This window comes from Ziziphus jujuba, chromosome 3 (assembly GCF_031755915.1).
Source record: "Ziziphus jujuba cultivar Dongzao chromosome 3, ASM3175591v1".
Classification (NCBI taxonomy): domain Eukaryota; kingdom Viridiplantae; phylum Streptophyta; class Magnoliopsida; order Rosales; family Rhamnaceae; genus Ziziphus; species Ziziphus jujuba.
Window position 1 is genome coordinate 26,743,882 of NC_083381.1, and position 13,853 is coordinate 26,757,734.

At 32.3% G+C, this 13,853-nt stretch overlaps 1 protein-coding gene and 1 pseudogene across 1 annotated transcript; both read right to left on the minus strand.

Annotated features, from left to right (window-relative positions):
• Positions 1 to 1,830: 1,830 nt before the first annotated feature.
• Positions 1,831 to 6,180, minus strand: LOC107423191 (amine oxidase [copper-containing] alpha 2, peroxisomal-like; annotated as a pseudogene).
• Positions 6,181 to 7,710: 1,530 nt separating this feature from the next.
• LOC107423190 (amine oxidase [copper-containing] alpha 2, peroxisomal) lies at positions 7,711 to 12,331 on the minus strand. Its single transcript, XM_016032719.3, has 5 exons — positions 11,499 to 12,331; positions 9,085 to 9,469; positions 8,774 to 8,887; positions 8,123 to 8,661; positions 7,711 to 8,017 (listed from the first exon to the last, which is right to left on the minus strand). Exons 1-5 carry the CDS (start codon positions 12,290 to 12,292, stop codon positions 7,810 to 7,812), a joined length of 2,040 nt encoding a protein of 679 aa, XP_015888205.3. The 5' UTR covers positions 12,293 to 12,331; the 3' UTR covers positions 7,711 to 7,809.
• Positions 12,332 to 13,853: the final 1,522 nt, after the last annotated feature.

Genomic DNA, 13,853 nt, shown 5'->3' on the forward strand with positions numbered 1-13,853 from the left:
CTTCTTAAGTTTTATCCTTTCCAAAAATAATTTATTATTTTAAAATGATATTTCTCTAACTTAATTAAATATTCCTCTTTTCTATTTAAGCCCTAACCACATTTTTATCTCCTAAAAGCCTAACTATGATTTCTAATTCAAAGAGATAGAAATCTATCAATGCAACAACGGAAAAAAAAAAAAATGCTCTGGGTTTATGAAACTAGGTTTTGCTGCTGAAAGTTTAAGTTTGCAGCTAACCATTTACTAAATTGCATTTACATGAAAGCGAGATAGATTTTTCTTTTCCTTCAGTTGTTTTGCAGAAATGACATTGAAGGACAAGTAGATATTTTAACTTTTTCCATATATATATATATATATATATTCAAATTATGCGTTTATGAATCAATAGTATTTTAAATAATGGTAAAAATTAAGGAAAAGAGAGTGAGAGAGATTTAGGGATTGTGTTTTTCTTTCTCTTTCACGATTTTTGTCAAATGGATTCTATCCTTTTTTTTTTTTTTTAACCATTTTACCTGTTAGAAGTATAGAATTTAGAAATCTTATCGATGGATTTTGAGAGGAAAGAAACATAGTTGGAGTTTAATTATGAGAGATAAAAATTTAATTAAGATAGAAAAAATATTGTTTTAAAGCATAAAATTATTTAAATAAAGGATAAAAGGCTGTTTGGATATATATATATATATATATATATAAAGGAAATTTAAGAGTTTTGAAAAAGACAAATGTATACCTTAGATTATATTAATTAAAGGTTTGGATTATTTGTAAGAAAACTTTGTCAAAAAGTTTCGTGTGGAAACCTTCCCTTATATATATATATATATATATTATACGATTGATATCACCTTCTTAATCTTCTGTCTATTTCCATATATATATATATATATATAAATTTCTATCTATTAATTATCAAATTAATTATAAAAAATAAATTTATTTGCTAACAATTTTTTTTATCTTTTGTTACTCCTCGATTTTTAATCTTTATGTATAGAAAATTATAATATATATATATATATATATATATAAGCTCGATCAAATGGGTTTTAATATCAAATCTTTATTATTAATCATTCAATCATTTTAAAGACTAAAATTTAAAATTTAATTATTAATCAACTATAAATTTAGTAATATATTGAAAAAGTAAAATTTATGAGGACCTAAATAATTGTAAATAAATTTTTTAATTTTTGAAATAACTTAATGGTTGATAAAAGATCATAATGATAAAATAATAATTTTATATACTTATATATTATATTAAAATGAAAAAATTCCAACTTGCATTATTATCGTGAAAAATAATAATTATAATGCCAACAATCAATTAAATTATAAACCTAAGTATTCAATTTATAAATTAGATAAACCTTTGTTATAAGTGAGAAAAAAGTATATATGCTCCGGACCACAATCCCAATATCAGTTGCCACTTGCTCGTCTGTCTCAGCACGGATGGGTCGGAAGGAGCCGTCAGGCTGGGGCGCATGTAAATATGAGAGCAAGAAACAAAAGTCCACGTGAGTGTACCATAATTATTGCATATAATTATCGCATGTATATTCAACATCATACATGCCACTTGCCATCCATAAGGATACATGGAAGGACCAATGCCTCTAAAAAATATTAGTAAATTAAAATATATGAGTTGAATCAATTTGCCAATTGGGATCTACCAAAAAATGTGAAAAACAACCAATTTTGGGAGAGAGTGGACCTTATTTATTTATTTATTTTATTAAAGGATATTAAACAAATTGAAAGCCGTGAGGATTATTACTATGTTGATTCATCATTCTTTTAGAAATTAAGTACTAGAAAGTAAAAATACCCCTCTCTTATTTTAGCTTTTATTCTTAACTATGGAGGAGGACAAATATTAGTAGAATAATAAAGCTAGTGCGTAATGGTGCAATTAGGCCAGGCCACATGCTTTAGAGGTTTTGTTTTAAGCACTGGATTCTTTTCGAAGAAGTTGGTCGGCCGGAGTTCAAATCCACTGGACAGAGATGGCATGATTGGAAAATCTTCTTGGCAAGGAACATGGTGAAAACCCAGGGTATACCACAAAACTATGTCTTTGTTTTCAATTCTCCTATTCCTGCACATCACCAAGGGCATAGAATTCCAATATAATTAATATTTGTGTTTAATTAGCTATGTTTATATTAAATTACTTTTACAAAATATTTAATTTTAATAAACATATATGTATATATAAATATTTATGTACCTGAGTGTCCAAACTGCTATGTTATCCTCTCCTCTGCTCTGATCAACAAATTTCCCTCCTGCCCATTTCTCAGATTATTATAAGGTGTAACCCACAAATTATAATTTGTAAACTCACCTCGAAGTTGCGGAAAATCATCTTCAACAAAGGAGGATTCGAAACAATCCCGGGAATTAGACGATAACCAACATGATTTCCTACTTTTGTTTTCTTATTGGGATTGATGACAACCAGTTCAGATGGTTCCAAACCCAGTTTGATTTTTGCATCGGATTCGGTTTTAGCTGTCTGGATTGAAACAGTCCAGTAACTCTTTCTCGGTGAGATATGCTTTGGGTTTCGTTTGGTTACCAAATTCTTCTTGACAAAGGAATTGGCTTCGCCATCCACGTCGAGGTCAAGATGGTAATTCAAGAAATGATAATGGTGGACACCAACAGTGTTGCAGTGTACCAAAAACATCTTCCTTTATTTGATCACTGTGAGTGTATACAGCTCCCTTTGTGGCTAATACTCCTGATAGCGAAACCTGTAAAATTCATGTATAACCAAAAAGAATTTATAGAAAGGTTTGTCCCTTTTAGAAGTTATATATATATATATATATATATATATTGGTTGACTAAAAACAGCAACTTTACCTTTATCAAAGTTATTAACCAAATAATGAGAGCAATCCAGTGCTCAAATGTTCCAACAAACATTTGTAAAAGGGTTCTGTTAGCCTCTAAATTATATTTTCTTTTTTTAAAAAAAATATTTTAGTAAATATTCTAATTAGTTGGACTTTAAAATAGCTACATTTGTTATTTTCTTTTCTATGTTATTATTTCTTCAAACCACATATTATAAAATAATCAATGGTTGACTATGTAATGGTGCCCCTGAAAAAATTTTCTGGGTCGACCACTGCAGCTTCCTATCTTAATTCGATATATATATATATATATATGTATTTATTAAAAGCCTCCAATCCAATGCTTTTGGCTTCAATTCATTCACATCCACGGTAGTAATAAATGGGAATCAAAAAATGAGAACAAGGAAGAAATTAATGAAAAAGAGAGGCAAACATTTTAAACGAGGTGGCAATAATTTAATGGTGGGACAAGATTTGGGATAGCAAATTTGACAATAATGTATTGATGGGACAGGGTTTTGGATTGTAAATTTGGCAATAAGTTATTGGTGGGGTAGAGTTTGGGATAGCAAATTACAGATAAAAGACCAGATCCCCGATTCTTTATCTCTATTTTTTTTTTTTTTCCATATTCTTGTCCAATCAGTAATAAAATCCACTTTAATAAAAAAAAAAACTTTAATTTTATTTCACTTATTTTTTCTTTGTTAATATTTTTAAATAAGCTGCTATTATATTAATAATGGGTTTCAAGACTTAAAAAATGGGATAAAAGATCCAAATTAATATTTTTAAATAAGCTTTTGTGAGTCACGCTTAAACTTTACAAACTTCATACGTTCCATGAATATAGTCAATGAATTAAAGTTGGGGATGTCCCAGTAAGAAAAAGCTAATTAGGTTGGGTAAAATAAAAAATGGAAAACGTAGGAAACAAAGTAACAATCAACTTTCGTTAATGATCTTAGATAACTTTTTGATACTTTCCGGGCTTTGCTTATTTCTCTTGAATTTAATGAATTTGGCCCAAATAAAAAACTGATAATAATAATAATAATAAAAAGAAGTAGTTTTCATAGAGAAAAAGGCAGTCACAGTCCATAAAAATCGTACTGACCTGATAGTATGGCCATCGAGCCTGAACCCTAGACCATCCAGCCAGAATACAGCCACATTGTTTAGTTTTGGTCCGAAAGGTGATCTCTGGTTCAATAACGGGTACTTGGTCCCCTCCCTTGTCGGAATCGGAATGATAAACCTATCACTATATCCAACAATTTTCATCTCATCAAGATCAACCACCACTGTTATCCCTTCAAGAGGCCCTACAAACACCTTCACTGTATCATTTGAGTAAAGGAACTATTCGATAAATCGACAGTGATCTCGTGTGTTTGTTTCTCGAACCGGGTGACCATGGAGACTCCGTGTCATGGTGGTGGGGTTTTGGTGGGTTTTGAATGCCATGAAAGAATGGTTTGTTTGTCTGCTTCTTCTAGACCAACATGTTGGACAGTTAGGGTTTGGGTTGAAGTGGATGGGTATGAGTTTCGAACAATGGTACAGACAAGAAGGATTTCTGATGGGGTTAGAGGGTCAAGTGGGTGGTAATTTTGGGTGCATGAAATCTGGCAAATGGTGAAGAAGGAAATAAGGAAGAAGAGAGTTGGCTTAAGTGTGGAAGCCATGGCATTTTATGCAATACTGAAAAGTTCAAGTCAGGCTTCATAGCTTTAAATAAGTTGCAACAAATATAATATAAGATATAATAAAATGTATAGGTAATGTAACAGTCCAGTCCATCCACATGAGATATTGTCTGCTTTGGGCCCAACTCATACGGTTTTATCAAAACGCGTCTCAAGGGAAAGGTATCCACATCCTCTTATAAGGCATGCTTCGTTCCCCTTTCTAACTGATATGGGATTTCACAATCCACCCCCCTTGGAGCCCAGCGTCCTCGCTGGCACATCGATCCGGGTACTGGCTCTGATACCAACTGTAACAGCCCAGTCCAACTGCATGAGATATTGTCCGCTTTGGGTCCAGGCCGCATAGTTTTGTCAAAACGCGTCTTAGTGGTTAGGGATCCCACCCTTTAACCTGCCAATCCTACTGGCACAGGTTTCTCAGGCCCAACCGAGATATTGTCCGCTTTGGAAGCTAGGTGGTGAGTCAAATCCTACCTCTCATGGTTTTACTTTCCTCACGGGAACGCGTCTCAAGAGAAATGTATTCACACCCTCTTATAAGGCATGCTTCATTCTCCTTCACAACCGATGTGGTATTTCACAATCCCCGCATGAGATATAGTCCGCTTTGGGTCCAGTCCGCACGGTTTTATCAAAACGCATCTCAAGGGAAAGGTATCCACACCCTTTTATGTGAGATCCCACATCGGTTGGAAAAGAAAACGAAGCATGCCTTATAAGAGGGTGTGGATATCTTTCCCTTGAGAGGCCTTCTAAAACCGTGCGGGCTGGGCCCAAAGAAGACAATATCTCATGCGCGTGGACTGGGCTATTACAGATGATATCAGAGCCGGACCCGGATCGGTGTGCCAGCGAGAACGCTGGGTCTCAAGGGGGGTGGATTGTGAGATTACACATCGGTTGGAAATGGGAACGAAACATGCCTTATAAGAGGGTGTTGATACCTTTCCCTTGAGAGACCTTTTAAAATCGTGCAGGTTGGGCCCAAAGCGGACAATATCTCATGCGGATGGACTGGGCTGTTATATTTTATAAGACATGCTTTGTTTCCCTTTTCAACCGATGTGGGATCTCACAATCCACCCCCTTTGGGGCCCAGCGTCCTCGCTGGCACACCGATCCGGGTACTGGCTTTGATACCAACTGTAACAGTCCAGTCCACCCGCATGAGATATTGTTCAACTTAGGTTCAGCCCGCATGGTTTTGTCAAAACGCATCTTAAGGGAAAGGTATCCACTCTCTTATAAGGCATGCTTTGTTCCTGAGATATTGTTCAATTTAGGTTCAGCCCGCACGGTTTTGTCAAAACGCATCTTAAGGGAAAGGTATCCACACTCTCTTATAAGGCATGCTTTATTCCTGAGATATTGTTCAATTTAGGTTCAGCCCGCAGGGTTTTGTCAAAACGTATCTTAAGGGAAAGGTATCCACACTCTCTTATAAGGCATGCTTTGTTCCCCTTTCCAACCGATGTGGGATCTTACAATCCATCCCCCTTGGGACCCAGCATCTTCGCTGGCATACCGATCCTGGTACTGGCTGTGTTAGCAACTGTAATAGTCCAATCCACCCGCATGAAATATTGTCCGTTTTGGATCCAGTTCGTACGGTTTTATCAAAACGCTTTTCAAGAGAAAGGTATCCATACCCTCTTATAAGGTATGCTTCGTTTTCTTTTCCAACTGATGTGGGATCTCACAAATAATAATTTTTTTTTAATTATCAAAATAATTATTAAAGAATATGATATGATATATGATGTGATAATTTTTAATATTTTTAATTTTTTAATTTATTTATCTATTTAAAAGTTTATTTTTTATATATAATATTTTATATCATATAAACATGTTAATTAATAATATTTAATAAATAAATTTAGCTTAATATATGTTGATTTGTGAACAAAAATAGAGATAAAACGTCTGGACATGTGTTGAGGCAAAAAAAAAAAAAAAAAAAAAAAATCTCGGGTTGCGGTGATGGATAATTTAAAAACATATACTCGTGGCTTTGTTAATTTTGAAAGATTTGTTATTGAAGTTGAAAATAGTTTTTTAAGGACACCGATTTGCTTCTGCTTCCACGGACATGACATGTGAGCCCCACATGACATGTGCTAAAATATTAATTTATTGAAGTTCAACCAATTTGTTTGAAGCGTAAGATATTATTTTTTATTGATCATTCTCAAATCGCTGAGAATAATAATTTATCATTACTAGTTGGAGTGATTTTAAAATGATTATAGCCGCTTGCGCAGACACAAGTGAGTTTGATATAATATTTGGTTATAAAACGCAAAATTATTAAAAATATTTGAAAAATCACTTATTCGTTAATTAAAAGAAGTAATAAACAAATAGTTATTGAAAAATCATTTAAAGTGGTTTTTAAAAATCATTTTCAAACGGATCCTAAATTAATTATCTTTCTATTTAATATCAAATATATATAATCATAATGAAGTTTGTTTTCTTTTATTTTGCAGGATTTATCCTAAGGTAACGGATCCTAAATTATCTGTCTATTGCAGAGCCAGTGCGAAAATTCTCTCTGTTTAAAGCACTGGATAGAAAAAGGTAAAGGACAAAAACTAAATACAACTAGTGTCTAATATGTTTTGGGAATATAAAGTACAAAACAGAAAAATTAGATTGAGAAAATGAACAAAACATTCAAAATTAATAAGTAACTACTTTAATATGGAATTTGTAATTAAATTATTTTGTACAATTCAAAAAGTATTACAAACTATAATAAGTGTTAAAATTAAGAGAGGAAGAATATAAAATTTGAGAACAGGAAAGATAGGATTGAGAAAATATATATTTATGGATCTTATTGGGCAGGGGCTGAGCCAAGGAAGCCAGCGCCACCAATTCTCCACCCTAGGATATTAATAAAGCCTAGAGCCATTCTTAGTCACAACACACACACACACACACACACACACACATACACACACACACAAATTATTAGAGCTTAAGATGGTTTAAATTCCTCTTGACATATAAATTGAGATTAATTGGTTCAATCATAGCTAAAATTAAAATTTAAATAATTAAATTGGTATATGAAAGAGTCTAATTGTGCCATAAACATACTGGTTTTTGTATATTAGGTCACAGAGCCATACCAGAAATTAAAGTCGCTTCAACAAGGAGCAAATTTTATTTTGTTTTATTTTATTTTTTTTGAGCAATTAGTGATGGGTACTGGAGCAATTAGGCAAAGCTACATGCTTTGGAGGCTTGGTTTTAAGCACTGGATTGCTCTCAAAAAAGTTGGCCGGTCGGAGCTCAAATTCACCGGTCAGAGTCGGCATCGCCGGAAAATCTTCTTGGCAAGGTGCATGGTGAAACCCCAAAGTGTACCACAATACTATATCCTTGTTCTCAATGTCCCTATTTCTGCTCACCAAACAAAATAAATTCAAAGTTTAGTTTGATTTTGAACCAAAAAAAAAAAAAAAAAAAATTTGATTGTGCATATTGATAATATAATAAAATATGTACCTTAGGCTCCAAACTGCTAAGGTATCATCGCCTCTGCTTTGGTCAACATATTGTCCTGCTGCCCATTTTTCAGACTTATTATAAGGTGTAACCCAAACATTGTACTTTGTAAATGCACCTCGGATTTGTGGATAATCATCATCTGATAAAAGCGGACTAGAAACCGAACCAGGAAGTAATCGGTAACCGATATTATTTCCTAGTTTGGTTCTCTTATTAGGATTGATCACCACCAATTCAGATGGCTTCAATCCCAGCTTGATTCTTGCTTCCGATTCGGTTTTAGCTGTCTCGGTTGAAACTGTCCAATAACTCTTTCTCGGAGATATGTTTTTGGTTTCTGGTTTCGTAACCAAGTTTCTCTTGACGAGGGAATTGTCTTCTCCATCAACATCAATATCAAGATAATATGTCAAGAAATGGTCATGGTTTACACCTATAGTGTTCTCTGCTAGTAATGTGCCATAAACATCTTCCTTTATTTGATCGGTATGAGTGTATATATCTGCCTTAACTTCTAGTATTCCTGTTAGCCCAACCTATACATGTATAATATAAGCAGAGACAAAGTTCAAATAATTTTAATCCTTTTTCTCATATTATAATGTTCATTAGTAAATTCACAACCATATTGTAAAATTGTATATATACCTTAACTTTGATGGAGCCAGTAGGTTTGAATTCCCAATCAAGTATGTAGTCATAATTGCCCACCGTCGCAACCATTCTCACCACAAGGCTCACCTCTGGCCTAACCTCCCTCACCTTTGATTTAATTAGACCAAAAAGCGACATCCAAATCAAAATAAATAAATAAATAAATAATGCTAAAGCTAACATCTTATATAATCTACCAAAATATTTACAAAGTATACAAGTGTCATTGGTTTATACTAAATTTGATAATTTTTTTAATTAATATTCAAAATTAGAGAAATTAATTTAAATGTTATAGCACCTACCGTTTCGCCAGGAATACCTGGCTCAGTGTGACGCCACAGGATGTCCCCAGCATGCTTTTCGAAAACACAAAAAGCGTTTGATATTTGGACAGGCTCACCATCCTGTTTTGCATAGTAGGCATCTAAGAACACAGCATTAGATGGGCAATCAGTAAATGGTTCGAGTGACACTGCAAATAGACCGCACCCAAATTCGCCACAATCAAAGAAGGTTTTGTAGTACCATTCCTCGGTTGGGTCCATGTATGGCACGAAGAGTTCGGACAAATAGCCTCTATACAATACTTTGCGATATTTTTGCTTTTCAAGATCATAGATTGAGGCCAGAGATATAATTGGACCAGCTCGGATATCATATCCAAGATGGAATTCCCAGTTAGCCCACCTGATCACAATGAATTATTATGAAATTGTACCTAATCCAAACGATTATTATACAATTTTAACTTTTATGTGTTGTTAATTTTATGATTTTTTTTAGCATAATCTCGTTACTCAATAATCGACATATCTATACACAAAATAAAGCAGGACATCAATCTTTACGCAAAATATAGCGACAGCTCAAGATATTTAGAATATAGAAATAATATTCATTAATTAGTAGATCATAGGAAAGTCAAAAGCATGCGGAGATCTATAATAGATAAACGTGTTGACAATGCACTAGTCTTCTTCTTGATTTAATTTTTATAAAGGTTATTAGCTTTGCTGGTCCTTAAACTATACCTATATTTATACTTTGATTCTTAAACTCTTATTTGTGGCATTTTAATTTCTGAACTTTAATTTTTGTTGCATTTTAATTTTCAGAACCATATTTAGTTTAGTTTTTAACAATTTTAAATTATGCAATGCATTTCATGTAATATAACATGGTCTTATGGGATCATGTAATTTTGTAATTTTATTGTTTTTATATTACAATAAATACATTGCATAGCTCAAATTAAAACTAATAAAAATTAGATTAAAAATAATTTTAAAAATTAAGTGTAATAAAAATTAGAATTGAAAGGCCAATATGCCACAAAAAAAAATTTGTTATTTTCCTCATTTAATTTGGTGCATATTGGCTTCATAATTATCTGTTTATATTTTCAACTGCTTCTATATTAGAAACAATTAGAAACCAAATAAGGACCAAAGTGTAAATATTTGCATAGTTCAAGGACACAGAACTAATAACCTTTTTGTACTTTCGCACTGGCTCTTGGTATATATTAGCTAGCTAGTGTGAAGGCTGTACAATTTGCTCATAGAATATAGAAAAGCTAGCTCTATATGATTAATTATGACTCACAATATTCTTGTTTTGAATTCACGATTATATAACTAGGATTCTAGAATCTCTTATATGATTCCATTCAGGAATATGCTATTGGATCAAAACTACTAGATGTGGACAAAGAAATATACAAGATACTAATCTTTCATTTTCTAATCCCAGTTTAAATTTAATAAACAAGCTTGACCATTGTGAATGAAACAAAATTCTTTGTCGCTTTCTTTCTTTTTTTTCTTTTTTTTTTTTTTTCATGTGTGTTTGAAATTTGAATAGTATGATATTTTAGTATTGTACGGAAAATAAAAGTCCATGAATTTTTTGAATACTAAACTTATGTAACATGGTAGTTAGTACAAGTAGCAATACTAGTTTCACAACTACTAGATTAAAACCTCAAATTTTTATTTCTAGAACGAAAAAGGGCGCGCTCATAAAATAACGAACAAATATATAATAGCAAAAAGTATAATCAATTTCTTTAGCCAAAAAAAAAAAAAAAAAAAGGAAAAAAGGTATGATTAAGTTAATTTTTTCCTTCGAAAAAACAAGTTAATTTTTAAAACTACAATCAAGTATAAAATAGCTTCTATTACCCAAAAAAAAAGAGAGTATAAAATGGTTACGTAGAATTATCATGTTGTATGAAGCAATATTGAAGGCAGATCAAATACAATTTATAACCACTACATTACGTATTAATAATTAATTTAAATTTCTTTTGAACCAAAAAAATTAAATAAAATTTATTAGTTTAATTGCTAATCAAGTACCAAAACTTAAAAAAAAAAAAAAAAAAAAAAAAAAAAAACAATTCGAAGGATACTCTGCTAACTAGCTAGTCTAATTAATTATAACGAGCTTTAATTTATTTCCCAAGGAAAAATATACGAAATTATGATTTCATTATTAGTACTTTCTGGTTGTTTCTAAATTATAATCCATCAAGCTTGCACGTTAAGTTAAAATAAATGAGTCAATTAAAAGCTGTGAATTGATTCAAAAAAAAAAATATATATATATATATATATATATATACAAATAAATAGATAAACAAATTGTGTGCATGCTTTAATTTTTTAGAGTAAAAATGCTGTCCAATGCCTAGGCCAGTCATCAAATCACTGACCTGATAGTATGGCCGTCGATTGTGAATCCTGGTCCATCCGGCGATTCTACGGCTACACTGTTCAGATGTGGACCGAAAGGCGGCTTCAGCTTCGACAACCGGTACTCAGTTCCCTCACCTTTCGGCACCGGAACTACGAACCTGTCATTGTATTCAACGATCTTTAACTCGTCAAGATCAACCACCACTGTTATACCATCCAACGGTCTCATATATAAGTTTACTGTTTCATTTGTGTAGAAACATTGAATCTTCAGCACTCTCTTACTCTTTTCCTCTCCAAACCACCCAATTGAAAATGTTGAGCAAACAACGTGGGATATATTAAGCCCTCTCTTTTTCACGGATTCAATAAAAGGTGCATAAGTAAGTGGCAATTCGCTTGCAACTACTTGTTCCTCTAAGGTCAACAAAGGGTAACCATGACCTTTGTATACTGTCTTAGAGACTATGGAACGGCTCGATAAATCGACTACGATCTCGTGAGATTGTTTATCGAACCGAGTAATCACAAAGGCTCGGCGTGGTGGGGTTTGGGTTTCGGTATTGCTTGGTTTTGATTGCCATGAGAGAACGGTGTGTTTATCTGGCTCGTCTAGGCCTATGTATTGGAAAGTAAGGTTATATTTTGATGAAGTGGGGTATGACTTCTTAATGACATTCCGAACGGCAATGAATTCCGCCGGAGTCAGAGGGTCTAGTGGATGGTGATGGTCGCAAGAGGTACGTGAAAAGGCGAAAGCGAAGAAGATGATGATGAAGAGACTTGGTTGTCTCACCATTGAAGCTGCCATGTGAAAAGACTTTGCATGTGCTCGGAAAATCCAGCCCCGTTTGGGCTAAATATAAAAACTTAGTCAACTATTACCAAAAAAAAAATATATATATATATATATACGTATAAAATATATATATATATATATATATATATATATAAAAGCTTAGTCAAGTAGTGCTATGTCACCAACAACCAAAAAAAAAGAAAAAAAAAAAAGGAAAGGATGACATTTGATTACAAATTGCTCTCACCTTGAATCTAATATCATAATTTTTAATTTTATTAACTTTTATTTTGAAAATGTATTTAATTCCAATATTGGTTAAATGGGTGATGCTTAATTTATCAATTTGTTATTTTTAAGAAATTTTGAACTTACAAAATGCTTCTAGAAGTAATTGATATAAAAAGTTTGTGGTTCTACTTATTTGTCAATAAAATAAATACGTTGAGTTATTCAAATTAAATTAGAAAAATGATAGTTATAAATGTATATAATTTTTTATATATATATATTCAGTAACTATCAATCAACTCTAGGTAATATTCATTTATTTTGTAATCTGCACGTTCTGCGTTAAATATTAATTAACTGTTCTATAGATTGCTTGCATAGAGATTACTGATTTAAAGTAGACAACTTGGAAGTTAGAGTCTAAATCTGTTCCATTGAAAGTACAATTAGACTTAATTTTCTTTTTATTTTATTTATTTATTTATTATTATTATTTACTTCCTTTTGGGGTTAAAGTAGGAATAAGAGCCCAACATGACGCAGAAAAAACTCCCGCTAACCGCATCATGCTGAGACAGCCCATATGATTTGGGCTCGTCTGTTCCAAAGTCGTTGTCAGGGTGCAAGTCAATGCCATTACAAAAATGGCCGGCATTAAAGATTTATCGAGTAGAAATTAAAGAATCAACCATTCAGCAAACTATTTAATAATATCATTCTTGACCAAAATAAGCTTTAACACCACCTGCATTTTTATTCATTTGTGTTTGATGCCAAATCTGTTCCTAATTTGCTATATTGTAGTTACAAAGAAGGTGTCTTCCAAAGACAAATTAATGTCAAAATCCATTTAGTGTTGGGATGCGCAATTAGGCCAAAAACCGTGGACGGCTTCAATTTGAGCACTGGATTGCTCTCAAACAAGTTGGCCGGTCGGAGTTCAAATCCACGGGTCATAGGAGGCATCACTGGAAAATCTTCATGGATTGGTACAGGATGAAACACCATGGTATACCGTACTACTCTCCTCGTTTTCGATACCTCCATTTCTACTCATCAAACAAACATATATTTATTATCGACAAATATATATATATATATATATATAGTTATGATTCAGCTAGAATATTTTAATTTTATAAAATTGAAATGTAAAATATTTTAATTTTATAAAATTAAAATACAGTTTAAATTAATTAAGTAAATTAATTATTTTCATTTTAATTTAACTATTTTATACTGTATTCTAACTTTATAAAATCAAAATATATTGATTGGATAATTATTTTATATATGTATATATATATTTACGACTTAAAAGCAAACCAAAGCAGAAAAAAAT